At 40.7% G+C, this 26929-nt stretch overlaps 4 protein-coding genes across 7 annotated transcripts; all 4 read right to left on the reverse strand.

The window, feature by feature from the left end:
* Positions 1 to 484: 484 nt before the first annotated feature.
* arhgdia (Rho GDP dissociation inhibitor (GDI) alpha) lies at positions 485 to 12392 on the reverse strand. The gene is made up of 6 exons (XM_041063299.1): positions 12327 to 12392; positions 5022 to 5219; positions 3749 to 3832; positions 3206 to 3282; positions 3015 to 3078; positions 485 to 2295 (listed from the first exon to the last, which is right to left on the reverse strand). The coding sequence occupies exons 2-6, from the start codon at positions 5209 to 5211 to the stop codon at positions 2093 to 2095; spliced, it is 618 nt and encodes a 205-aa protein (XP_040919233.1). The 5' UTR covers positions 5212 to 5219; positions 12327 to 12392; the 3' UTR covers positions 485 to 2092.
* A 1511-nt stretch (positions 12393 to 13903) lies between these two features.
* Positions 13904 to 17012, reverse strand: alyref (Aly/REF export factor). 2 transcript variants are annotated; one of them, XM_041063179.1, is made up of 6 exons: positions 16650 to 17012; positions 15075 to 15233; positions 14803 to 14950; positions 14559 to 14622; positions 14294 to 14480; positions 13904 to 14202 (listed from the first exon to the last, which is right to left on the reverse strand). In XM_041063179.1, exons 1-6 carry the CDS (start codon positions 16887 to 16889, stop codon positions 14188 to 14190), a joined length of 813 nt encoding a protein of 270 aa, XP_040919113.1. In that variant the 5' UTR covers positions 16890 to 17012; the 3' UTR covers positions 13904 to 14187. The 2 variants fall into 2 exon arrangements, with proteins under 2 accessions (XP_040919113.1, XP_040919114.1); XM_041063180.1 differs by lacking the exon at positions 16650 to 17012 and adding an exon at positions 15657 to 16643.
* Positions 17013 to 17872: 860 nt separating this feature from the next.
* Positions 17873 to 21037, reverse strand: mcrip1 (MAPK regulated corepressor interacting protein 1). Of its 2 annotated transcripts, none has more exons than XM_041061624.1 (5): positions 20933 to 21037; positions 19582 to 19675; positions 19358 to 19461; positions 18732 to 18836; positions 17873 to 18616 (listed from the first exon to the last, which is right to left on the reverse strand). In XM_041061624.1, the coding sequence occupies exons 2-5, from the start codon at positions 19587 to 19589 to the stop codon at positions 18552 to 18554; spliced, it is 282 nt and encodes a 93-aa protein (XP_040917558.1). In that variant the 5' UTR covers positions 19590 to 19675; positions 20933 to 21037; the 3' UTR covers positions 17873 to 18551. The 2 variants fall into 2 exon arrangements, with proteins under 2 accessions (XP_040917558.1, XP_040917557.1); XM_041061623.1 differs by having other exon boundaries at positions 17874 to 18616; positions 19358 to 19476; positions 19582 to 19677; positions 20934 to 20991.
* A 633-nt stretch (positions 21038 to 21670) lies between these two features.
* On the reverse strand, positions 21671 to 24487 carry LOC121197886 (protein phosphatase 1 regulatory subunit 27). Of its 2 annotated transcripts, XR_005896297.1 has the most exons (4): positions 23683 to 24487; positions 23330 to 23480; positions 22475 to 22645; positions 21671 to 22349 (listed from the first exon to the last, which is right to left on the reverse strand). XR_005896297.1 is itself a non-coding variant. In XM_041061634.1 (3 exons), exons 1-3 carry the CDS (start codon positions 24116 to 24118, stop codon positions 22525 to 22527), a joined length of 708 nt encoding a protein of 235 aa, XP_040917568.1. In that variant the 5' UTR covers positions 24119 to 24487; the 3' UTR covers positions 21671 to 22524. The 2 variants fall into 2 exon arrangements, 1 of the variants encoding a protein (XP_040917568.1); XM_041061634.1 differs by having other exon boundaries at positions 21671 to 22645.
* Between the last annotated feature and the right edge of the window lie 2442 nt (positions 24488 to 26929).

Raw genomic sequence — 26929 nt, forward strand, 5'->3', positions numbered from 1 at the left:
ATTGGTCTTTAAAAGAAGGTAAAAAACTAAATCACACAAGCTTTTAACCAGCTTGAGGTGCTTAAAAGATACAACAGTAATGAAATTTAGACTGTGTCTTTTCAGTTGGTTGGATGGTACAGATCCTTCCAGACAGCTGCCAAAGTGCATTGTCTGTAAGTGTCTGATGGGAGTTTTGTTTGCTTACATGGTTTTTTATGGTGAAGGAGACGACACCTGGGTGGAGACGTGTTTTTACAGCACGTATTACAATCTACAGGGGCTGAATGATCCGAATCTTTGTGTCAGGGATTTGTTTGATCGTTTCATAAATGACATGGTATCACATTATCAAAGTTGTCCTTGTAGTAATCTAATTTAAAATGTTTTCTGTTAATTAAAATAAGAAACATATCAACCATGTTATTAATTTTTTTTGTTAAGTGCTCAGGGAGGCAACAAGTCAAAACCTACCCTACATTATAACAAATCTGACATACAGAGGCCCAGTCTGAACATTTTAATGTGAACACAGGATATCAGTAAACTGTAGGTAATACAAGTAGCACACATTGAGTCAAACCCACCCCACTAGGAAAAACATCAGTCCCTGACCATTCACATACTTATGGAGTGTAGAAAAACAAAAAAGAAAAAAAAAAAACAAAACACCTTTAGCATGGTGTGTTAACCATCAGTGTCTGGTTGGGGACTGATGTCTCTATATCGGTTCAGAAGTCAATTACAGACAACGTTTCACCTCACTGATGCTGAGCACAGAGTGCCGCCGAGTCAGCAGGAGCAGCATGTGGTCGTAAGAGACTGGAGGCACAGCGAGTATTGGTAACTTTGAACTAGAGAAACACAAGGTGAGCGGTTTTACAATCCCTGTGATCGACTCAGGAAGGAACTAAGGTAACACCTCAGACGCACTGGAAATATGGCCTCAGGCACTAGAGAGGAGACTGGGCGATACAAAGCTCACTAATACGACCTGGGCTCCTATTTAGAGTTGTTGTAAATGACCGAAAAAAAAAGTGAATTTAGCGATTTAGAAAAGTGAAGACAGTTTGTGAATGATGAAAATTTGTAAATAGAGCTAACATGATTGACATCTATATGTAATGGCTTTTATAAATCATCAAACCTGAAATAAAGGCGTTAAAAGTCCTTAGTCCTGATTCCCTGCCCATATATTACAAATATTGTTAAAACAGGCTCATATCATGGTCTGGCATATATAATCTGAAGGCAAATGGCTCAACTAGGTTTTCTATTTCTTCCTAAGGGTTCTTGTTAAGGCCACATGGCTGCTAAAACAACTGCCAAAATACCCTGATCAGGAGAGAAACAGCCACACCTAAAGCAAGGGGTCACAAGGGGTTAGAGGTAATTTTGTGTCCCCTGTTCTCTCAGCAGACTTTGCAGGGTGCTAAACCATTTGAAAAAGGCATGGCCTAAATGCTAAATAATTTACCAAGACCCTGGTGCAAATAATCTGCTCAAAGGCTTTAGGAGGACTGTGTCCAAGCGTTGTGTCCAGCAATGATTGCTCAATGACCGTACAGTGGCCACGTACATACAGCACTACTGCTTCCTGTACTATGCTTTCCAAGGCAGATCGTGGTAATCGTACAAAAGAATCTGACAAATAGAGAAGAAAGAAAAGGGAGAAGAAAGGAAAGCTGCAAGTGGCAAAAGGGAATCACACAGTTCATCATTTTTCCAAGCGCTATTGATGAATAATATTTTTTACTTATTTTTTTTTCCTTTTCTAAACAAACCATAACTGCAAAATCTGGATTGTGCGCTTTGTTTGCTTTCTCCATTTTTAAAGATTTAATACTTAACAGAAAGTTTGGGTGCAAACAAATGAAGCGTTACTATGGGAGGAATGATGAAGTGATTGGAATTTAGAAAAGGGAAAATGAGACTGTAAGAGCTTGGGGAAAAGGGGAATGGGGAGGGGTGTTTCAATGGACGGAGAGAGCAAAAGCTTAAATCGACACATGATCCAGAGATGGACTCAGACAGGAAAAAAAAAAGGAATGACAGCAAGAGAAAGAAAGAGGGGTAAAGCAGAGGAAGGGGGCACAGGACAGCGTGGGGGGAATCAGTCTTTCCAGTCTTTCTTGATAGTCAGGCTCCACTCCCAGGAAAGATGATCGTGTTTGTCATCATCAGTGAACTTGGACTTGATGTTGTAGGTGCCGCGGGCCAGCATCCCTTTGGGCGACTCCTCCATGGTGGTGAGGAACTCGTATTCCTGATTTGGTCTGGGCCCATAGCTGCCGACCATGTAATCAGACTTGTCGACTAGATGTTAGAGAGGAAGGGAAAAGGGGATGTAAGAAACTGCTTGAAGGCACATCCTCAATTCCAGATCTAGCAGATTTTACAACAGCAGAAATGCTGCCTCATAAATTGTTTATTACTGAAGGGAAATTTACCGAGAGCAGATTAAAAACAGGTCAGCTGGTGTAAGCAAACATCTGTTAAGAATGTAGGTCCATTTGGTGACTTTTAAAACTTTGTTTTTAAAGAGCAGTTCAACATTTTTTGAAAACGAGTTATTTTACAAGGCTTGATAACTCTTCTATGTGTACAGTGAATATGTGGCTGGAGCTAGCAGCCCGCCAGCTTAGCTTAGCACGATCCCTAAGAATACTATACTACCAAAACGACAATTTACTGTTTTACAGAGGGTTTACATATATACCTAAGGAAGTTACTGGTCCAGGAGAAGAAAAAAAATAGTCCAGAACAACCATAGCTTGTCAAGATATTACATATTAATTAGTGAGCTTTAGAGGTGCTGGTAAGTGAATTTTGTTACCATCAGACAGAGTTGTTTTCACCTGCTTCCAGTCTTCACGCTAAGCTAACTGGTAGGAGTTTCACATTGTGTAAAGAAGTGTAGACACATAAAGGTGGTATCGATCGAATACAAATAAGAGTTTTTCACAAATGTGTTTAATTGTAAAATCTTCCTAAGGATTTGCAGAGATGAAATAAAATCACTGTGACAGCTTTACCTTTAACTCCTTTCCTGAACGACTGCTGAATGTATTTCAGGCCTGACACAATCTCCTTGTTGACCTGCAAGAAGGAACATGCACAGACCTGCTGAGAAGTTTCCCTTGACAAAGATGAGTTACTGCAGGTGCAGTAACATCTCCATGCCTCCAACAGACAACAAGTAGAGACAAAGCATAGACTCTCTGACCTTGAAGTTGATCTTTATTCTGTATTCAACTCCCTCCTTCAGCACAAAGGGGTTCTTCTTGAAGTTATCCAGGTCTCCTGGCAGGGAAAAGCAAAGCAGCAGAGAAAGAGAAGTCAATGATACTGACCACCAGGTGGCACAGGGCTTCACGTGAGCCAAGCTCTGCTGCTCTGTTGTAGTTCAGCATGATCACCGAGGGAGGGCAGGAGTGCCGTCAGGAAATGGATGTTTGACCCACTTGAAACAGACACAGGAATGATGTCATTGCTAATTAGCAGACTAATGACCCAGAAGGTCATTTAGTCTATATTTGCACACAAGAATGGGAGTGATTAGTGTTCATAAGTAATGTTTACAATGAGCCAGTTCTTCCAGTGTGTCTGTGGTAAGGAAAGACAGCTGTTATGGGCGCTCAGTTCATGTGCACTCAAGTGACAAATCTTTAGAAATGTGAACTACAGACGATCTGTTCTCACCCTAAAAACTGCTGCTGAATTTTCACAGATTCCAGCCTCACACAACTGTCTTGTCTCCTCTACTCACCCTGTAGATCAAGGACCAGAGGTTGTGGCGCCGTTTCACATACCAGAGTCATTCGTGTCACCTGGACGTTGGGGGTGTTGGGATCTAAGACAGAAAGAAAGGTCAGAGAATTCAAAATTATGACCATAAGAGCATCAATTTATTTATTTTTATACAAATACTAGAGATAGATAAGCCAATTACATAACAAGGTATCTCAGGAAACATGCTTTTTCATTTGCAATTTTATTTGGCTCTGAAACATTAAATGAGCATTTTGTAAGTGATTTCATTCTACCCTGAAGTTTAAATTCTAAGAAGATACTTATTTTCCTGTACTTTGTCTCTGTCCCCACTCTTACACTGTCTGCATAAGTCTCATAAATTTCAAACTGTCTAAGATGACTGGACTGCCCTTTGTCCTCCACAGTGCGATATGCCACTAGGAACATTACATTTGCAACTTTGAAACCATCTAATAACTGACAACGCAGATCTGTGTGAGAAATGTGTGGACTAACATGGTTGTGAATAGCACGGCTCAGATACGCTCCAGGTAGTTGCCAGATCTGAGATGGTTTCTTAGTGGTGTCAGGTTCTGGTTCTGTGTTTAACTATTCAAATTCAATCATCTGTCTTGACATTTTTCCCCTAAATATAATTTATAATGTGTTAAAGCAATGAGAGAATATGCATATTCAAAATGTGTCATAATTTACTAGATGCAATTTACTAGGTACATGATTTTCACGTTTTCACTTTTAATATCTGTGTTTGGTTCAGTCACGTAAAACTTGAAATGACCTAGAAATGTACCTGGTAAACAGGCTGTTATTGTACTAGATTAGTAACAATATACTACATCAAGAATCAAGAGTCTTTATTGTCATAATGCGAGAGATTCCCAGCTTAAAGGCACACATATAAATAACAAACATTTAAAAAGAACACTTGTGAAAATATAAACACAAAGTAAAGCAAAGTGTATCATACATGACATCATAGCTGTTCTTTTCAAAATACGTTAATTTGAGGAGTATTAATAAAATCACTAAACTCTCCAATTTCATATACATTACACAAATGCATCAGCTCTTGTCTTAAAACAAATTTCTAAAATGCTTTGCACAAATAAAGTGCCAGTATAATAATACAAAGAAAAATCTGATCAAGTGAAGAAATGCATGAATACATTGATAACTTTCTTACTTAACTTTATGTGTTGCTGTTGTCACATAAAATAACTAAGCTTTGAATCTATTGCGAACTTAAGATTTATTCAGCAGCCACTAACCTTCGACCACATCAGTGCTGCCCAGCAGCGCCTCCTTGTACTTGCGCAGGCTCTCATCATCTTTGTCCAGCTCCTGGATCTCCTGTAAGCTCTTCTGGGCGGGAGGTTTGTAGTTGACAGCGCTGTCGCCCTCTTCGTTGGCTGCTGCAATCGCTGCCAGCTGCTCGGGTGTGGGTTCCTGCTCTGCCATGGTGCTAACTGCAGTAAAAAAAAATGACAGCAAGGAGGACTTGTTAGAGGATAAGAACATTAAGTATTAAGGACTGATGGCAGAGGTCCAGACAACACTTCCCTTTTTACTTTAATTTTGTTTTATTGAAACCTGACCTACATGTGGTTCTTTGACGTGCGGCTGCTGGATGACTGTCACAGATTTCTAACCCAGAAGGAAACCTCAGTCAACTCTGACTTGGAGCTCTGACAGTGTTAAGCAGCAATTAATCTGGAACCACTGGAAGACTTATTTTTCTAATTTATTCTGGAGTCTATTGTTTATCCTGCGAGTTTTATTCTCTAGAGTATAATGGTATTTGTTCTGCAAGAAAATCACAACTTGACTTCTTAATGAAATGTGAACTCTTGAGCTTGAGCGAGCTCAAGAGTTCACAACAAGCACGTTGGGTGTGGACGTGACACTCTGGTCCTCACAGTCGACTTGGCTGTGGAGCCAGTTTCTCTGAGGTCACAGCAGTGACATGCAGCACGATTATCCGACCTTCAGTCCTCACTTGTCTCTCCTCAACCACAAACTGCTGCCGGGCTTAAGCACCTGTGAGACAGCTGTGAAACAGCAGCGCTAATATGACTATCTATACCCAGCTGCACTGTCCTACCAGTCACTACTCATTAGAGGTAAGGACGCTGATTATGAGCAGGAAAGAGCGCATTAGGATCTCATCTTCATTTTCTGAGAACATAGGGGGCGCTTGGAGTATGGCGCAAAACTAGATTGCTGCTTTTAAAATGCTGTGGAAAACAGAGTTATTTCTTAACATCTGGTGGACATATGCTGGGCGAAGCCTGTATGAGGCTGATCAACACCTGCAAAAGCCAAGAGGCAGCTGGATGACGATACGCTCATAACACTCGCTCTGTGCGGTCTGGTGTGGTTGTGTTCTCCCTGCAGTCCTCAGAGAACCCACAACACACAATTGAGTCTAATGGTGTTTGAACTGATTAAACCAAAATACAACGTATATGTGTTTGCTGACACTGCTTTGATAGTTTTGATGCACTTTTCTAAAGCAGGCAAAAATGTGTTTAAATTTAGTGACAGTGACAAAACACCCCTCTAAGTGAACCGGCAGCTACGCCCTCAAACCTCTCATCCTAAATGTTTTCGACATTTGCATGTTGAAAGAACTCTGCTTCCTGTATTTGAGTGAATTCAACCAAGCATGAACCCACACGGCCAAACAGCAGAGGAGGAGTTAGCAATATGAAAAATAATTTTAGTGTATATTCTTATTCATGTAATCGTGTTTATATAAAATGGCTAAAACTGAACCTTTTGGGACATATTAGATCGAGGCTTGTATGCTGGTGTAATCAAATCTGTGTACAGAAAAAAAATGAGTAAAGTGAAAGAGGCAGATCATAAGACAAACTGCTTCTCCTTTAAACTATAAATAATAATGCCATGAATAATCATTTTTGTATTGCTAGCTTAGTTTACTGTTGCAAATCAGTGTTAGGGTGCGACTTAAAGGTCATCATAAGTTAAAGCCAACAAATCAGACAAATGCAAACACAAGCAAGTCACCAGACAACAAACAATCATAGCTGAGGACACTTCCTAAAGCAGGCTTCACCTGCTCAATACAGGTGGACACTCTTAGTAAAACTAACACCCCAGCACACTATTTACAGTCTGGGGAACAACAATAAATCACACTAGTGCAAACAGGTCATTCTGCCTCTCTGTCAAACCCTCCTCTCTGCTCTATTGTGTCCACCATATACAGTTTGGTATTAGCCAAGCAGGAACTGAAAACACAGCAACGTTTTTTTCCAAATGGGGCCTCTGTGCTCCCATAAAAACACAATGCCAATAGTTTTGCTATGGCTGGTCAGCTGTGTGTGAGTGTTCGGAGAGAATGAGTGAGAGGCTCCTTGTTGCAGAGAGAGAGAGAGAGAGACGGGAAAACAGGACCAGATAATACAGTCAAACCGTCATTCTTCATTCTTGAAGTATCAAGGAACAGGTTGTTTTTTTCACGCTTCCTCTACTCGGCTCTTGTTGTATGAGCCCTCTGCGAGCCACCGTGAGCTGCACTGTGACTGCAGCGTAACTGACACAGAGGAGGAAGTTGCTGGGTCGAATAAGACAGATGTGTTCCTCTGCTGCAGCTGAGGTACAAAGAAACAGTGTCTGAAGACACAAGGGTGCATGTAGTAGGTTTCTACTACAGTTATAGTATATGAAATAGAATTCATATGTAAGTATATGACGGACTTAATCATACTGCAAAACTACAGTGGATTTCATGACCATGTTCAATCATGCTTTACAGCGTAAATACAGTATATCCACTGACTTGTGTGATTGACCCAGTGCATCTTCACTGCAGACTTTCTCTGTGAACATTACATTTTCCAATGTGAGCACAAGCAAATTAATAAACCGCTGATAAGTGTTATGCAATGCCTGCACACAGCCACATCACTCAGAGATGCCTTTATGAAGTTGGTGATTCAGCAACTCATAGGCCCACGCGCTCCATAAAATGGATTAGTTTTAACAATATTGACATCACCACCCTCATAATGATACGCATTCTTCCTGGCCAACCCTGCTCAAACAATGTGGACTATGGATAAATGGCTACATACTAAACTGACAGCAAAAGGCCCTGTCATTGTTCACTCCTGGTGCCCTACAAGGAGACAACACAGAAGTCATGAGATCATGCAAAAACACACACTGGACGTGCTGTTGAACCTCTCCACCTCAGCGTCCTAAGCCCCACCTGCACAGTCCTGCATGCAGAGCTTATAATCTGTTTGCTTGGCTGGACTAAGCAGCGCAGTTTTACAAACACACCAGGCTTGGAAGCAGCTGAGGCTTCAGATTAGGCCTGTTCCTTAGCAACACCACTGAGCGGTGAGATTATGGAGGGTGGGATTACGGCTAATGAGGCATTCAGGGACAGAGAGGAAAGTGTTTGGAGGTGTCACTGGTGACACATCGAGAGGATTCTTTTGACAGGAGTCATTAGTGTCACTGAGACGTTACTGAAGATAATTGATCGGCGAGCTCAGAGAGGACCGGGGAATCCCTGTGGGATGATACAGGCTTTATGAAGTGGAGTGGAGGGGTGTTTGTGCATCTGCACGTGTGTGTGTGCAGGGAAGCATGACTATCCTTTACAGTTGTTTTTCTAAGAGGCTATCCATATGCATCAGTGGTGATACATCAACACTGATACTGTGACAGGAAACTAGATACTGAATCCTGTTTATCTTTTCTTTATCCTTTAAGTAGCCTTACCCTTAACTAATGCAGCACTCTGACTGTCATACATTTTTGTAGATAACGGAAATGAAATACTGAATATCAATAAAACAAATAAAACACAGACAGGCTTCCCCCTCTCAGTCTCAGTTATAAATTATCAGTCATTTGTGGGCAATGATAACTTCTCTGACATTACATACGAGCAACCAGTAGCCGAGCTGTTTCTATAAAAAGTATGCAGTTTCCATTCTTGCAAGGGATTAATAATTGTATAAAATCACACAAACTGTGGACACTGGCATCAGAGAAACGATTTAATTAGCCTCGTTTTCCCATGATAACGCTAAAGGCATGTGGCAGCCACACATCTGAAAAATATGAAGCAGAAGTACTGCCACGGATGATCAATACCCTGGATTACGATTACTAGGAACAAAGCAGACATTTACTTCAGAGACAACAACAGGACATAAACGTTGCTTCACTAAAAGTGAGAACTGGCCCCCTTTGTGAAGTGACATTTACCTCTTGGCTTCACCTCCCTACTGAAGGTTTCACTCACAGATCTCTGGCTGCATTGATCTCTGGTCTCTGTTAGTAGTCTGCCTGCCAAAGACCTTTGGATTTGTCCCTTTTATCCACACAGTTCTACACCTCTCTGTATCCCTCCCATGCTGCTTTAATAAGAGCTTATCAACTGTAGGTGCAACACTCATCACTTCTCAGCAAAGAATCATTGATTTATATCAACATTTTTGTTCCTCTGACCCACCTGAGGCTGTTCTGAATAAATGATTCTGCAACAGCTTTAATGCAACTGGGGCTGTTGAAATTGCAGTACATCCTTTAGCAATGTGTCAATACAGCAAATGCATCCACTCACAAGTATCTTTGTGCACTATTGAATATCTATCCAAAGCATTTTGCACTCACCATATTTCAGACCTTTAGTAAAACATTTTTCATCCATACAATTAAACAGAATTCGATGCATATCAGCTGATATTCTGGTGTCATCAAACTGTTATGTGCTGAGCATTGGTATGTGCATTTATTTTTTATGCTTTCATTTTAGTGTTGATTTAGGTTTCGCTCAGTTACCTGAGTTGAAAACAGCGAAAAAAAAGCACATCAGTTGCAACTGTGATTTTTTTTTTAAAGAAATGATATAGTTACATATAGGACTGTGCCAAATGCAATATGAGCACACCTATACATTATTTAGTACCTAAGTTACAGCACATGCTTTTTATTTCAAGGAAGTGCTAAATGTCAGACCGCCATCAGTTCTTTTTGTCTGTCAAGAAATTACTGCAAACTTCCTTTTTCGGGCAAGAGCTTGATGATTCACATCCTTTAAAGTACTAAACCACATACATACTGCAGAGCCGAGGCACAACTCGTCTTCTTAACACTCAACTTGTGTGGCTAACCCAACCAGATCATTTTTTTAAAAGATGCTGTAATGACATAAAAGGATACTAGGCACTGCTTAGATGTTATATCAGTAGCTAAAATCATGCTGGGTTTCACCAGGTTGAGGATGTAGTGCAACACATACCAAAGCTTTGAGGAAGTGTTGCACCAAGAGCTCTTGGCAGAGCTGATGCAATGCAGAGGAACCCGACCTCAACAGAAATACAGAGGAGGGTGAGAGGAAAAAAAATTTTTAAAAATGCAATGAGATCAAATTTAGAGAAGGAACATGCGAGAAAACTTATGAGCTTGCGATAACTGATAAAGTGAAAAGTTATTGGCCCAAGAGCCTTTTCACTACCAAGATAAATTTTTCAGGATGTCTATCACAGAAAATGTTTTATCAGTACAGAAGACTAATCTGATCACAAAGAAAATGAGCAACAAAGAGAGGTGGCTTTGAGAGAAAGAGAGAAAAAAACATGTCTCTATCCCAGGAAGGACCAGAACAAATAGGAAGCTTTAAAAATAGCTGGTGAGAAATCCCTGCGTACAGCAGCAGGAAGTTGCAAGTGAATGGGATAGCCAAGGTGCCAGCTGAAAGGTCAGGGCTTATTCCCCTGCTCTACAGGAGTTTCAGCGACATGTCCAGATTCAGTCTGCCTCCCTGGGCAACAGGCCCGGTAGAGGTGACGGACTCTGCACAATGCAGGATTACAGCTGTATAATGGTTTCCTTCAAGAATAGCAACAGACTGATATTATACAACATAACAATCAGAATGAACATGTTATGTAAGAATTTGACCAAATTACAAATAAAACAGCAAAATGCAGGTATAAAAAAACATGTAACAAAATATTTATGGTCTTAATGGACATTGCTACACATTGAAGCGGACCATTTCTGCAAGGAGGTACTTTGAAAAAGTTGCTGCTGAGGCTGAGGAAAGCCATGTTCGGGCTGAGGAGGACCACACAATGAGAGAAAGAAAGACTAATCATTACTAGCTCCCAGGGGCTGGCTAACATCCCTGCTCCTATTCCCCTGTGAGACTGAGCTAAAACAGAAGAGTCCACTGACATAATTCATCATGGTAGGCAACTCAAAAGTATAACACAGAGACAGAAAGGGTTGAGACTCTCATACATTATTTATTTTTTATGATATGAAATGGACAAAAGCAAACTAATTGTAAACAATTGTGAAGATTTATATAACAATTTAGAATTCATTTGTCGCTTCAGTACCATAGTTGGGACGTATACCTTCACATGCATCCAAATGTTTAAGCAAAAGCTAATTTGTGCAACAATTTAAGGTTCAGATTTGTGGTTTTGACCCTTGCACTCTTCGCTGTGAACATGTGCAAAGCTTATTATACCGATGTCAGAAAAAAGCCTACAACGAAAATGTTTCATGCTGATCCTTTAGCGGTTAATTCGACCTGCTTAGGGCCCAACCTGAGGAAACAGAAACTGCTAAATGAGACATCCGGCCCTCACTGCAAAGCTGCGGATTCGCAGGTTGAGATGAAGCCAATGAAAAGACTCTGATAGAAATGTATTATCTGAAAGTTCCCCAACTCTTAAAAGAGGAAGAACGGAGATTCCTCCAGGCCATTTATCAAACACACAGGAAGAAAAGGGATGATTCACGGTTTGGTTGATCCCTTTGAGAAATCACTTATCAGCTATTCAGCCAAGCACGCCGCTTAACTATCACACAAAAGTGACTGCCACTTGAAGCACCTCTGATCTCGGCAGATTTCGGCAGATCTATGTGCACTTGACGATGAAAGCCTCCAAAAAGCCAAAATGGAGTCTGATTTTAGGTGCAAGGCCTCCGGGCCAATTCAAATAAGAGGAGAGATGAGTTCCAGGAAGTAGCAGAAAATGTTCCTCTTATACCACATGACACTCGGGTCTCACACACACATTTAAGGTGGACTTAATCACTCATATGATCAAACTTTTGATCCAGTAGTCAATGCATCCACTCGTTATGTGTATTATTGTGAACAAGTGAATGCAATGGCTAACTCTATCGTTACCTAACGGCCAACACTGTCAGCTAAGATCAGGCTCAACACCCGGAAATGAGCACCTAATAAGTTGCTTCTTTACTTCTTATTGTCGCCGGATAGCTTTATAATGACTTAGCAATAAATTTATTGACTTTGAGACCGTAAAACTGCGACAACAACCCGAAACCTTTACATTAAAAAAGGCACAACCCTAGCTGCAGGAAGTTGCTCTCTGGTAAACAAATTGGTCTTTTCCTAAATTCACGTTAATGGTTGTAAATTAGCCAAAAAGTTCTTAACAAGTGCTGAAAGGCGTGCTAACGTGGCCATAGCAGCTCAGGACAGTTTGCTAGCCGGTTAAAACGAGTTATTAGAAGAGTTTAACAAATGTTTCATCAACTCTTACCGTTACACTGCTGCAAGGCTGGGACAGTCTCCTGTGAATGGTGCTGAGGGCGAGTGAAGCGAAGCCGCGGTGGAAAATCTCAGGCAGCAGAGGACACCACGTCCGGTCCACCGCCTTCAAAATAAAAGCAGATTTTAATGTAGCTGTACTGCAGACTCTACACACAATGGTTTTAGGAAAATACACAAGTATATAAAGTAACTGATATGAGCCCCGCCTTTACTAGTTACAGCATTAAACTGATGTACACATTAATGCATCATTATTTGAATCAGCATGCATTGTTCTGGAAGAGCCCTATCTTCATAGTAAAAAAAAATGTATATTTTGATGTTAAATAATATTTAACTTAAAAAAAATGTTGAATGCTTTTATTTTTCATACTTTAAGTCCATTTTGTAGAGTACATTTATTTACTTTAATTTTTGAATGCAGAACTTCTACTTGTAACAGATTATGTTTACATTGTGATATTACTACTTTTCATTAAATAAAGCACCTGAGCAATTTTTCCACCATTAACAATCATCTATGTTCCAGCGTTTTATTGGCTGGCATTATATCGTCAGTTTCAATCATTTTGTTTCAACCCTAACCCTCAAAACAAATAAAAACAAACAACTGAAGCCTTCCGAGACCAAAGGGAAAAAGAAGGAAACCTGTACGCTTCAATCATGAAAATCTAACCGGAAACTGTATATGTTGACAGTTTAAATCTTTGTGCCTGACAAGCTTCCGGGAAAAATGCGCTTTGGACACGCGTGGGCATGCAGGTCTGCACCGTACTCTCACAAGTTGATGCCTTTAGAGTTCCAGACATTTTAGCCTTTGTTCGCTTCACTTCAGTTCTGGCTTATTCAGACTTGACATCTCCAGTGCAGCAGGTTATGAGCAAGCACAGTTTTTTTTCCGCCACCGGGGTACTACATAACCCATGACTCAGTCCATAGGCGTGGCAAGCAGGTACGGAGAACAAGTACATTTCAAAAACTCGGCAAGCTCAAAAGTCAATCTGATAGAACTATAGACCATTTATGGTTTCTACAAGGCAGGGCGACATCTAGTGGATGTATTGTGGTGGTGCATTAAGGCACTAAAGCAAGAAATGTGGGATATAACCATGTTTGCGTAATTAAGAACATGACACTGCTCAAGTTGCTGTGGGAGATTTCTGATCCAACATGCTTAGCCACTTAAAATAAATTTGTGGCTGTTTGACGTTTGCGGCATTTATTGTGTGGCCAGATCATAGCATTTCTGTGGTAAATGTTTCTGGGCTGAGCCTTAATTGGTTTAAATAAAACATTTCCATCTCTCCATTTGAGTCATTGTTGGTTTTAAAATTTGTTGCAGACATAAAACCTACTGAAATAGATTGTAAGTTATTATTGTTCAGTCACAAACATCAAACACGTCATCATGAAAATCAGTCCCTCACATTGAGACACTGCTGAAAATCTAACCAATAGCTTATTTCACCATCTCATTAAAACCACAACTGTAAGGACCCTCTTTAGACTGAATTCAAAAGCATCTTAAGCAGTAGATCCATGGACAGAGAGACAAACCACATTTGGTTAATATGCACTGCAGGTTTTTATTACAAGTCTCAGTAACTACTGGGTGGACGAAAGAACTGGGAAACCCCAATTCGTATTAACCTACAGTCAAACATTTTCATCAGAAAAAAGGGGAAAAAAAAACACTGGTAAAAAACATGTCGGAGCATTTAAAAGAAGAAGTTGGAATAATAATTTCAATCACATCAGAAGACAACCATGTGTAAAATATTCTGCACATTTGTAACAACCACCCTTCTGTGCAGACAGGAAGGGATGACAACCAGGAGGAGCTTCATTTCTTAGCTGGTGTCCATCTGAAAGAAACACAAAAAACAAAAAAACAAAATTAGACAGTTGCCAAAAACAAGACTGGTTAATGGGTGCTGTATTGACAGCTAAAGATACCCTGGCATTGTAGGCGTCTAACTGGGCGTCAAGTTCTTCTGCTGACAGCTGCTGCTTGCTGCTTCCTCCGCGGCCACCTCTACCCTTTCCTCTGGCACCGCCTGCACCACGTCCCCCGCGACCTCTCTGCATGCCTCCGAAACTGCCCCCACGACTTCTGTTCATGCCTCCACCACCTCTGTTCAGACTGTAAAGAAGAACACCCATCACTTAGTGTCCATGTTTACGAGTCAGGTTTCTCAAACAAAATGACTGCTACACTTACCCCTGCATAGGTCGCCTCTGTGTGTCAATCTGTGATGTGACGAGCTGTATGTTCATAGGTCGCCCTACAAAGGGAAAGACGCAAGACCTCACAATTTGGGTATGGCAGTAATGTTCACATGATCAGTCAAGTAATTTACCAGACACCAAATTATTATTCCTAAATTAGCTATTGAAAAATAATGATAATAACATAAAACAGAGTTAACAAAAGTTGTTGCACTTAATTTGAGTAGAAGGCATACCATCAAGTGGGATGCCATTGTACTGTTTCATGGCCTTGAGGGCGTCTGCCCTCCTTTCAAAGTGGACATCGGCGGTTCCCAGGCTTCTTCCTGACCGGTCATAATGAACTGCAGCCTTTTTCAGGGTTCCAAACTCAGCGAAAAGTTCCTGGAAAGGCAAGTAAAACTCTGATCAGACAGCTCTTTGGAACACTCTATTTAGCACACCAACACAAAGTAAACATGATCCTCTCACTACAAACACAAATGAGTAAAAGTGAAAGCCTCAGTACCTGAATGTCTGCATCTGAGACCCCAAAGTCAAGATTGGAGACAAGGAGCTTCCCTCCAGTTTCCACACCAGCTCCTCCGCCACCCCCAGCAGCACCATTGAAGCCGCTGAAGCCATTGTCGAACATGTCATGCTGCCACTTATCTGGAAGCTGTTTAGGCTGCAACAGATGAAAGAGAACGCACCTGCTGACTTCAGGATCCCCTTGCCTCTGTCAATCACAGAGTCCACACGGCTGGGTGTTGGGGCAAGCAGGGGCTCCACTTCCAACAGGGCCAGGGTGCTCAGCTCCCCCAAGAGGGTCCCCAATGTTCCCTGCCCACCCCACCACTACAAGCAAGTGAATCATTTCAGACAGAAGGACATACACAGGACAAACAACTTAACCATAGCAAGGGGATGTGCTGTATATCACCTCTATATACACACACACATACTGTACATGATTTCACAAAAAAATTGAGGTGTAGTGGCATCTGCTGAGAGTGTATACATCAGTGACTACTAAGTCAAAACTGACCAAAGTTTGCTGTTACCCCAAACCCACCCACAATCTCTGTATTAAACCCTGAACAACTTGTACCAATATTGCCCACTGTTCTCTTGCCATCTGCGCCTCCACCAAAGGCTCTCCAGATATGATCCTCGGGTACACAGGGGGTCCCCATCTCAAGCAGCGTTGCCTCCAGCGTTGCACCATGTTTCCTGGCTCGCCCAAGAGTTCTTTACCAAGCCACGAAACTGGCTTTCATGAAGGGGAATTGTCCATTAGGAGTGGGGATTGACCGGGAAAAAAACCCAACTAGAAACTGGCCAGCTATCCCCTCTATGAGAGAGTGGATTATCTGAGCGTCCATTTTGAGACCACGCCATTTTGATTGGGGCTTTGTTGGGTTTGTCTAGATACTCATTCACACTTAAGGAGTGAAGATTTGCCTTATATGAACCAAATCAAAGGGGTTGAAGTCCACTGATCCATCAGCAACAGCAACACTGGTTGAAAAGCCACCAAGCGGGCCTTGTTGTGAAACCCGCCAGCCACTCCCGAACAAAAGGCCGCCTGGATGCTGCACCGAGACATGACAAAAACTATGCTCCCAAAAGTGGTGAAAAAACCATTTGCGGGTGAATTTTCTCGATGAAGTGGTCTCCTCTCACCATCATTTTGACACTTGGGGTGGAAAGGACCGTTACTGCTCGTGGACGACTAGCTCTAATTTAAGGTGCTGGCTTCAAAATGGCGCCGCCAAGGCCTTCATGATCCAGCTGTTAGCCAATACGGCTAACACATTCGCTCTCTCCAAGAGGCCTCTTCTTGAAAAATGGCGTAACACATATGGGTTGTGGGAGAAGGGACAAACTATGTATACAACTTCCATCAATGCTTAACCGCAAACTATAGAGCTCTCCTCCGAGGGAAACTCGGCGGTTAGCGATTATTTTATTCGCTTGACTAGCAAGCTGGCTAGAGGGTTAGCTGGCAAGCCTACTGGAGAACAGAAGGATGTTACCCAGGCATTTTCAGGTTTGCCGAAGGTTTTTCCTTTTTCTGCCCATTCCTCTAACTTTCTCATACCCTGCTGTAAGGCGTTGGTCTGCCTCTAGCGCGGCTCAGGTTCTGTCGATTCCTCATGGGGCCGGATCCGCCGCCTCGGCCTCCAAATCCACCGCCGCTGGCTCCAAGACGCCCAGCGCCTCCTCCTCGGCCGCCGCCTGAGCCTCCGCGGCCTCGACCTCTTCCACCGCGTCCTCCACCTCTCTGCTGCCTGTTCTGTTTGATAATGTCGTCTAGAGACATATCCATTTTATCGGTCATTATGCTGCCCCGGTAACGCTAAACTGTCAACAAAATATAAAAAAATACACCCTAGACTCGATTGGTCCCTCTCCCTGCCCTTTCACAGCTCCGCGCTCTCTGCACCGACAAGAAAACACAATGAGCTTGCCACCGTCGGATATAGACGAACCGTTTGGTACGTGCTGCACGTAGCATTACGTCATCACGCCATACGTGGGACCAAGAAACAAACACAGGGCGGTAGTGCTGCGACAGTGGACTACTGCTAATACGAATGTAATGTGTCAGTCTCACATAATCAACATGCATAACTGGATCGTGTTAATCGGTGACTCATGGTCATAGTTAGGCTTCACATTTTTTGCTTACTAGATTTAATTAATATAGATTAAGGCACTGACAGAAAATGAATCTGCAACTATTTTGATAATCAATTAACCATGTAAGTAATTTTTTAAAGCAAATGTGATGATTTGTTTTATTGGTTTAACTGATTCTAGCCACTTAGACACGAATATCTGTCAATTTTTTTTTAGCTTTCTATGACATTAAACTAAACAGCTAAGGTCAGAAAAAACAGGCAGTTTGAAGGTGTTAACTTAAGCTCTAAAATATTGTTTACTTTTATCTGACAAGTTATTCACCAAAATCCATTAATTACAAAAATAACCACGAATCAGGAAGAAACATTAGCTACAGCTTTAAAATCAGTATTACCAGGATCTTGTATAATCCTTTCTCCCAATTATCTGGCTTCATGAAATTCTCTCCAGTGTAAGAATTCACTTTGTTTACTTACTCTATGCCAATTCCTTTTAGTACTAAGGGTATCTTTCTTTTATTCCATTATGTATAAAGCACAAAGTCATTCCTTGTGCTTTGTGATAGTAAAATTCTTGTAGTTGTGATGTCTAATGTGATGCAACCACAGTGAAACTCAATCTGGTCAATATTTATGCAGGATCAATAAATGCAGGGGTACTGTAAAAGTCTTTTATTCAACATTTTGTTTTAAGGTTTAGGGATGGGGGGGGGGGGGGGGGGGGGTTAACCAAGGGCGGCATACTTGGAGAGGTCTCTACTTAGTAGTCCGTTTGAGGGCAAGAAAGTTTTTAATAAAAATGTTGGCCTTCTACATTGCATTTGGCTTCCAAATCTTGCCCATAAAGTGTGTATCCAATATGACCATGTCATTACTTCTACAATTTATTGATCAAACTATCTTCCAAAACAAACTAAAAAAAAAAAAAGTAGAAGTCAGCCCTTTCGCATTTTCCTCCAAAGTCATATAAGTAGCAGTAGTAAAGATAACAGGGTTTGTATTTAAGACTGCAGTCTTTTGTGTCCTGTGGAGAGTGTCGACAGTTTGTACCTCAGCATCAGGTGCCAGCAAATTTTGATGAGAGTTTGCATCAGTCCCATCCACATAAACAATGTACATATGAAGATAAGAAGAGAGGGGAGAGTTTATACTCCCTCTAATCCCGGTTTTCCTCTTAGTCAGCTGTAGAGGATAAAGGAAAAGACAGGGTTTGCTATGGTCCAGAGTTTAGAAACAAGATTGGCATTCTGTGCTAGACTGGCCAACAGGGCTGACTTTCTGGCTGACAGAGGGCTGATGGAGGAAAAGTTCTCGAGGATAATGGGTGGAAAAACGCGACCGGACCATCATGAGAAAGACTAGGACTTCTTGGAGTCCTGTGTGTTGCGTTTCTTGAGGTCGCTCAGGTCCACTGGTGTAAAAGCTGCAAGAGCAAACAGAAACAAGTTGTTTACTGGCGTGTGCCTGATCGATTTAGTCCTTCAGTGAGACATAAAAGGTAAAATCCACATCACTAAAAAAATTACACTGTAACTCACAATGTAGGTTAGGATTTGGGTTTTTCTCCACATACTCCTGTGGTCCACGGTCATTACGTTCACTATTTTGTGTTGATCTGATGTCTCTAAGCACACACTGCCAGGCTGAGGAAGGGTAAAGATGACAATGCTTTTGTTACATTTAAGAAATCCACACAGTCCTGCTGATGGTTCTGCATTTTTCCACTGATTTACAGGTGGCAGTAACATGCCATTATTTTGTTTTTGAAGAAGGAAATGCATTCAACATATTTGTTAGACATTAAGGACATAAACAGTGAGTTTTGGTGAGTGGCACTCAACGTAAAATGAGTTGTGTTTGTTTACGAGAAAACTCCATGAGGTATCTTTCAGAAATCCACAAAAGGTGTGGTTCCATTGGCTTTGCAAAAAATGAAAATATACTCATCATTCAGTAGCAGAGTTGAGAATGAAAGACTGTTTACACTGGCCTCTTGTAGTGTGGATAGTAAGCCAACTGTTAGACAAAAATGTTATAATGCCATTGCTGTTTACAGGCCTTCAGAGTTAAGTGAGCACATAATCTGTACCTTTACGATAACCTACTATATGAACAGATGTAACAGATGTAAATTCAACAAATCAGTGTCTGAGAGCACACTTACTTTCATGTATAAAGCGCACATTTTCCTCATGTGCGGGGGTGAAGAGCTCCCCACTGTTAGTAGGGGATCGAGGGCTTGAAGTCCGCTTGTAACTATTCACCATCCTGGGAGCAGATGAGCTTCATAAACATGAAAACAGCAAAATTAGTAGTACATTCATTTCATTAGTATTTTAATAATTTTTACCATCTCAACTAAACCTGAGACAGTAACCTTTTTCAGACCTGGTCATTCTGTTTGCAGTCTGTACTCTCTCCTCGCTCCTCTATGGTGAGTGGATTTGAAGGATACAAAGGTTCAGAAGTCCTCAGCTGGATTCTGAAAAAACAAAACAAAACAAAACCAAAAACATATCAAAACAAAAAAAAGTGACACCTTTAGCATCCCCACATGATCTAAGAAGTCCATTTCTGACATTGGTGGAATGTAGCCAAGTAAATTTTTGAGACACTACATCACTAGGCTATTTTCTTTTCAAGCAATGTTATGCTCCACTACATTTCAGAGAGAAATATCAACTCTTTACTCCACTACATTTATCTGACAGCTATAAGTTACTTTACAAAATTAGGAGTTTTGATTAAAAATACTAAAAGAGCTTATAAAATAAGATGCTTTGTTATAAATTAAACTATCCAACAGTATATATAAGTGGTGCTGAAACAATTAGTGAAAATATCATGAAAATTATCATTAGCTGGAGCCCCTTAATACTACAAGAGTCACAGAATCCAGCTTTCTGAGTTATGCGAACTTTCACGTTTCATTTCTTAGGTACAGTTTTCTTGATTATACTTTCATACACTCTTATTTAACTTTTACTTGTAGTTAAGTATTTCTACACCATGGCATTCGTGCTATTACTTAAAATGAGAATCTGAACACTTCTTCCACCACTTTTTCTTTCTAAATGTCATAACCTTTTATATGCCTACATTCTACCTATATTTATATGAACGTTAATTATTAGAAACGGCAAAGTAATGACACTGCTGATAAGCACACATTGCTGAACTTCTTAGCTACTTACAATTCAACCAAACTATATAATTTGATGGGTTCTGATAAGTAACATTAATGACAACACGAGTGTTGTTAACTCATCGTTGCAAGCGTTTACTGATTTCTATATAGTCAAGGTACGCTAAGTGTCAGTAAAATGAAAAACTATTGACTTTAGGAAACCAAGAGGCTTTTGTTTACGTTTTGACTTCAGTAGCTTCAGTAGTGTTAGCAGAGGGCTACAGAGCCAAACCCAATATGTTAAGCACTGGTCTGACTCTCACGAATAACAGCATATATTGTCTTTAAAATCGTTTCTGATTGTTGGGACCTGTGTTGCCTCACACCTATGTCCTGAGGGATAGCCAACTATAGATTTGCTGACACACTAGTTTTAGCTAACTTTAGCAGGCTAGCTGGTGATTTACATTGTCTTGTCGTAACGTTAGCTTAAAATAGCTAATATTTCACCAGCGTTACCGGTACAAAATATTTATTAGAAACACGCTTACCTCGGTAATGCCACTTTCAAGCTACCCTGTAATGAACACAGTAATAAAATATTGGACAAACCTTTTTTAATCTTTCCTTTCGATTTCTTTATTCAGAGACTGTGTACGCCGTTAGACCTGGCTAAAACGTTGCCAATGCCAACCAATCATTTCCGGGAAGGGACACGGAAGTGAAAGGGCTCTCAAAAATGTCATATACTGTATAATAGTATGTAGTAAAAGTATATAGTACAACTGCTACTAATAATAATAACAGCTATATTCGTACTACTACTACTACTACCACTACTACTACTACTACTACTAATAATAATAATATTAATAAATAGTCAAATTAAGATCAAAATGTGCAATAGAGCAGACTATATGCACTAATGTACATCTTTTACACAGTCTACAGTCTTTTTTCCATCTGCTTTATTATTTTATTCAAACAAATCTCTTTAGTCTTAATTTAATTAATTAAAAACAAACAAAGAAACCTTACTGTAAATTTTCCATTGTCGCCACTGTATTTCCATTTTTCCATTTTCTGTCATTTTTTTGTGGATGTACAGGATTTTCTGCTGTAAGCCACAGCAGAAAGTCCTTATTACTGGCTTTCTAAAGCTGAGGGCAGACCCTGTGTCCGCCCTCAGCTTTGTAGCATAGTAACAATGATTTTCACAAAAAGGAGGAATTGAAAAGTAGAAAAGTTACAGGTTGAAGTGATGGTTGCGAAAATACCACAGTGAGCTCTCTAATTCTTGTGATACACTTTTAGTTTTCTTAAATAGAATACACAACTGCAAGCCAGTCATATTTATAAAAGGTTTGTTTATTTATGAAAACGTACAAAAATAATTATTGAACAGAAAATTATAAGACTTTCATCACAGATATTTGTATTTCTACTACACCATACAACAGCAATACATTAGGGAGGAAATGCTTCAACAGTATAAGTACTTGTACAGCATTTACTTGATGTATTTTTTGTTATTATTATTATTTGTATATGTATCAATTATTAATTTAGATGATCCTTTTTCTGCCCAGCAGCGAGGATACAAAACTCTTTGTATAAGACACAAATATCTCGGCGCAAATACTGTGTTGTAAATTCAATATACAGTGTGACCACAGTCTGGAAACATAGTCTGTAGAGTGCAACGGCTACATAACTGCTTAACACTAACACAATTGATACAGTGCTTAAACTCAAATGCTGATGAGAACAGAAATGAATAAAACTTTCTTCAGAAAGGACTATACATGACAAGATGACATTTTGATACAGTGACACGTTGTTGGCTTTGTGGTACATGAGCTGTGTGCGACTACAGATATTTGCAGATTAACATTTATAGCATAGACACTGGCAGTATGACAAACACACAAATGCACAAAATAAAGTAAAATCAAATCAAATATCACCAGCAACCACCAGAAAGGGAAATACAGCTTAACTGAGCTTAAAAAACCAACAAATAGACCCACTACCTGGCTTTACAGGATCAGTGACATGTCCTGAGCTGGTGCTATGTCCTTCCTCCCTGTTGCAAGTTTGTTTGGTATTCTACACTGTTAAATATGCTTTTTAATCTTTTCCAAGTGTCTGCTCCTCTTTCTATCTTCTCTGTTGCTCTTCTCTCTTGGGTCCATGGTGCCCATTCACACACAGCCAGTCTCAAACAGTTTGGCCAACTCTTTGCAGTCTGGGTCGATGAGGTCTGCAGGCTTCTCTCCGCTTTCATTCTCTGCCTCTGTACTGGCTCCCATTGACAGCAGATAACTTTGTGGAGAATGAAGTAGAATATTGTTAAACAATTGAGGAAATGCATATGAAAACATGATATAATTGATAATTTGTGTAATTGATCTTCTTCAGTGTTTTTTCAAATCAGACACTTCAGTAAGTGGAAGTGTCAAAATCCAGTGATGTTAGTAAGGTTTATGTATTGTGGATCAGTTTATGACCATCATTTTCCCTTATGGATATAAATAAACACAAAATATCTCCCTGATAATTCAATATTGTAAATTCTCTCTGATCCAGTGTTTCCCCCTCTTTCAATCCCTGTGCTTGTTTTATGCTAAAAACCGTGTTTTGAATGTTGTCATGGCTGAATTAAGTCCCTGTTTCATGCATGCATTTTTTTTTTTCAAGATTAGCAATTTTTAATACCTATTACCAGTGTTCAAAGACAATGTACCACTGTCATATACATATAAACTTTGTCTAGTGAAGTTATAGTGGTTAAGTGATCTGTTCTTGTTCTTTGGATATTTTTAGCATCCATATGTCCTGGAAAATATTCTAATTTTGAAACTCACATTAGCATGGTTTCAAATGCCTCTAAATGTTCTACAGTATATTAAAATTAAATATCTATGTTTTACAAGCAATAATTTTATTTAGCTTTCTATAAAGCTTCTCTTCTCTGTGTCACCAAGAGGTGAAAAAGTCATATGTCACCTGGCAATTTCTGGGTAGCCATCACTGCAGGCCATGTGAAGTGGCGTCCAGCCATCCTCATCTCTCTGATGAACATCAGCGCCATATTTCACCAGCAGCTTCACCACCTCCAGGTTTCCCGTTAGCACCGCTTCATGTAGTGCTGCCATACCTGCACACAAGACTACATTAGTCCTCTGCAGCAACACTGCTGCTTGCAACCGTGCAATCAGGTAACTGTTTAACATCAAATGATGCCATGGTTGGCTTTTTTTTCCCCCTAATGCTAGAACTAATTAGTTTGGGGTTTTGAATGCCTGCAGGGAATATTGCTGGGCAATGAGTCAAGTAGAAGCTGTGGGAAGTGAACTCACCTGAGTGGAAGACTGTATCTACTCGAACCTTCCTCGCTCTCATGAACCGGCCAATTTGCTCCAGATCTCCTCGTCTAACAATATCCTGGAAGATGATGTCATTGGGGAAGTGCACAGTTCTCTTTGCAGGTGCGACAGGTATTACAGGTGCAGGATTCTCCTGTGCTTGTGCGCGATGTGTTGAACTGTACCGTGACCCTCTGCTATATGAAGGGATGTATGTCGCTGCAGTTTTGTAAGTGGACGTATAATGTGACGGGGTGTAATGTGTTGTGCTGTACTGTGTCGGGGTGTACTTTGTTGTGGGGGTATATGTGGATGTGTAGTGTGTTGGTGTGTAATGTGAAGGGGTGTAATAGGTAGGTGTGTGGTATGTTGGCGTGTACTGTGAACTGCGTGTGTACGTTGACACTGGTACATGGTAGTTGTACTTCATCACTGCAGTGGTTGTGGCTCTGCCTCCCCCTCTGCTGTCAGCCCAGGAGGAGGGAAGTGAGAAATCCAAGAGAATGCACCAATCCAATAAAAGAGCAGTATCCTTTGCTGTGTGTCCTTTTTGTTCTCTCTTCGCTTGTCTTGTCTCTTATCCTTTTAGTTTCCAGCTGGAGTAGCTCCTGCTGTTACTCACTTTGCATAATACAAGCACTTTTCAAATCCTTTTCTTCACTTCACTATGTCCCAGTCCCCTTCTTTTAGATTGTATTGTCCTCTCTTTTTGCCCCACGGTGAATTTCTCCCATCTGAATTCGAAAAGGTTTGTTGCACTGTATGTTTGCTGTTGCACAGAACCGTCGTCTGGTAGGGCTGGTTGGAGAGGAACCCTATATACTTTCTGTAGGGCTATTTTGGGGCCTAATATCCAGTGACTTCAGCTTAGAAATGAGTGGCCTCTGTCCAGCTCCTCCCACCGTACAGTCACATGTCCACAGACGCTGCACCCACCCCTAGATCATAAAAAATGTTGACAACCAAAATGTTCTCTTTGGGTCTTGCTTGAGACATCTTCCCACATAAACATCTAAACAACAATGATTAATATCAGAGCTTAACATTGCTAGGACAAGGAGAGCATGTCTCAAATTCATGCTTGTAAGAGGCCAAATTCTTTCCCTCTTCATATACGTCAGTTTTCTGTGAATCATGTTGTTATTGTGCTATTAATGAGAGAAGTGCATTGCAAGACAAAGAACATCAAAGAACAACAGCACATGATTTCATACTGGCATGTGTTATTGATTTGTCTGCTTACGTCATAACTGATTGTGCAATACGTAATATATATCTTAGCCAGTAACGTTCTCCCACTGAGGTTATCTGTGGGAGTGCAGTCGTGACCAGCTGAGGGGGCAAAGCGAGTAAATGTAACCTCTCCCCTCAAAGGCCACTGAAAAGTCACATGCTTGTCAGAAATGCAGCTATTTACAACTCTGAACTTTTGCCATGTGCTGCAGTACGTGCAGCACATAAGAACTTCCTGAAAGCAAAATGTAGTATTTTTATTGATATTGATGACTACTTAATTTCCTTTATAAATCTAATATTCAAAATGTGTAATAAGACTGATTTTTATCATTATGTGCAGTATGTGTGAATGGTGCTGTAACACTGTGGTGGTGGCACCAGCTGTCCCCACACAGACTTCTAAGATGGGCATAGCTTTTTATAAATGGTTCACAAAACCTTTGGACGAGGACTTGGGTATCTCACAGATGCTGCCAGTATCTTCCATATCAGCCTCTCTGCTCTGGCTCCCTGTAAAATCCAGAATAGATTTTAAAATCCTGCTCTTCAAGGGTCAGGCACAGTCATGTCTTAAATAGCTCATAGTACCCTATTACCCCATTGGAACACTGCGCTCCCAGACCGCAGGCATGCTTGTGGTTTCTAGAGTCTCCAAAAGCAAAGGGGGAGGCAGAACCTTCAGCTAGCAGGCCATAGGCCTGGACTGCCATGGACCTCCCATGATTCACTGAGCTCCTCTCTCCTTCTCTCCCTATCTAAATGGACACATTAATATTCCTGACTTGGCTTCTTCTCTCTGCTGTGGCTAATTATCATTATTATTACTATTGTTATTATTACTTTCTCTATTTCTCTCTCAATGAAGAAGGCTCTGTTCAAGGTTTCTTCCTTTTAAGAGGGTTTTTCCTGGTCACTGTTATCAAGTGTTTGCTTGTGGGTGAATGTCAGGTCTCTGTGAATAATATTACAAAGAGTAAAGTCTAGATTTGCTCTGTATGAACAGTGCCTTGAGATTCTGTTATGATTTAATGCTATTTGAATAAAATTGACTTGACTTGAGCTGCCACCCTCAAGTTTTTGTTTCTTGGCACAACTCCAAGCACTTAAGTTATGACCTTGCTCCAGATCTTGATCTCCTCTGTTGTAATTTGCAGCTATTCTAATGCTTTGCTGCATATTCTAAAGTTTTATTATTCAGGATCCGTTTCAGACATTCAGTCTACATTACTTCGAGGGCTTCTGCTCACCCATCTTCACCTTCAAAACAACAGTTGTGCTTCCAAGACTGAAAATGCAGAAAACTTGCAGTTAGCTTTGTTTCAAAACTGAAAACACAAATGATCTAAACAATACCATGCTTTATTTAAAGCTGTTTTACAGCATATTTACAGGTTTGTGTGTTACTCAACCAAGCTCATATTACCCCAGCAGCAAATGATGGGTGAATTTCTGAGACTTGACTTCAGCTTTGAATGCCATATTATTATTCATCACCTCCCTGCACTACTGGTCTCTAAACAGAAGAAACAGGGGAAAGAGGCTTAGAGCTCATGTCTAGACAAATTGATGTGAGAGTATTTGAATGTTCACAGCTTGAGGAAGAGACTTTTAAAAGCAGCTATCAGATTTCACAGTCTTATATGGTATTGTAGGGGGTGCAGGGGCGTCCCTGAGCAATGGTGAAACTCCTTCCTAGTCTCCCTCGCTCCTCTCCACAGCCACTTCCTCACCAGAAGAAATGAGAACCTCAGCTTGTGGAAAATGTTTGTTTGTTACAGCTCGGTGTTAGGCCCACTCTTGGACACATGCCAGAGAGAGGTCTCACACGCTTCCTGCTATACATAGTCTCAGGCTGTCCTCCTTTAGGGTGCATGTTATGATCTGTCAAATTACCAAGAAGTCAGAGCTGAACACACACAGGTGTATGGAACATCACCAAAGACATTACCAGCAACAAGTCATTAACAGCAACAACAGTCATTGATGGAAAATGGATTATTTCAGT

The sequence above is a fragment of the Toxotes jaculatrix genome, chromosome 18 (assembly GCF_017976425.1).
Source record: "Toxotes jaculatrix isolate fToxJac2 chromosome 18, fToxJac2.pri, whole genome shotgun sequence".
Taxonomy (NCBI): Eukaryota; Metazoa; Chordata; class Actinopteri; family Toxotidae; genus Toxotes; species Toxotes jaculatrix.

Bases quoted from the DNA above. Each gene is read 5' to 3' on its own strand.
- LOC121197886 (XM_041061634.1), bottom strand. From the start codon at position 24,118: ATGAAGTACAACTACCATGTACCAGTGTCAACGTACACACGCAGTTCA. The intron at 23,481-23,682 runs GTGAGTTCACTT...TCTTGTGTGCAG, and splicing joins AGATACAGTCTTCCACTCAG to GTATGGCAGCACTACATGAA. The intron at 22,646-23,329 runs GTGACATATGAC...TTCTCCACAAAG, and splicing joins GGCTACCCAGAAATTGCCAG to TTATCTGCTGTCAATGGGAG.
- alyref (XM_041063179.1), bottom strand. From the start codon at position 16,889: ATGACCGATAAAATGGATATGTCTCTAGACGACATTATCAAACAGAAC. The intron at 15,234-16,649 runs GTATGAGAAAGT...CATCTGTTGCAG, and splicing joins GACCAACGCCTTACAGCAGG to CCTAAACAGCTTCCAGATAA. The intron at 14,623-14,802 runs GTATGCCTTCTA...TTCCCTTTGTAG, and splicing joins CAATGGCATCCCACTTGATG to GGCGACCTATGAACATACAG.
- mcrip1 (XM_041061623.1), bottom strand. The intron at 18,837-19,357 runs GTAAGTGTGCTC...ACCCTTCCTCAG, and splicing joins TGTGCGCTTTATACATGAAA to CCTGGCAGTGTGTGCTTAGA. The intron at 18,617-18,731 runs GTGAGTTACAGT...TTGCTCTTGCAG, and splicing joins CCCAAATCCTAACCTACATT to CTTTTACACCAGTGGACCTG.
- arhgdia (XM_041063299.1), bottom strand. From the start codon at position 5,211: ATGGCAGAGCAGGAACCCACACCCGAGCAGCTGGCAGCGATTGCAGCA. The intron at 3,833-5,021 runs GTTAGTGGCTGC...TTTCTGTCTTAG, and splicing joins CAGCACTGATGTGGTCGAAG to ATCCCAACACCCCCAACGTC. The intron at 3,283-3,748 runs GTGAGTAGAGGA...TTTCCCTGCCAG, and splicing joins TCTGGTCCTTGATCTACAGG to GAGACCTGGATAACTTCAAG.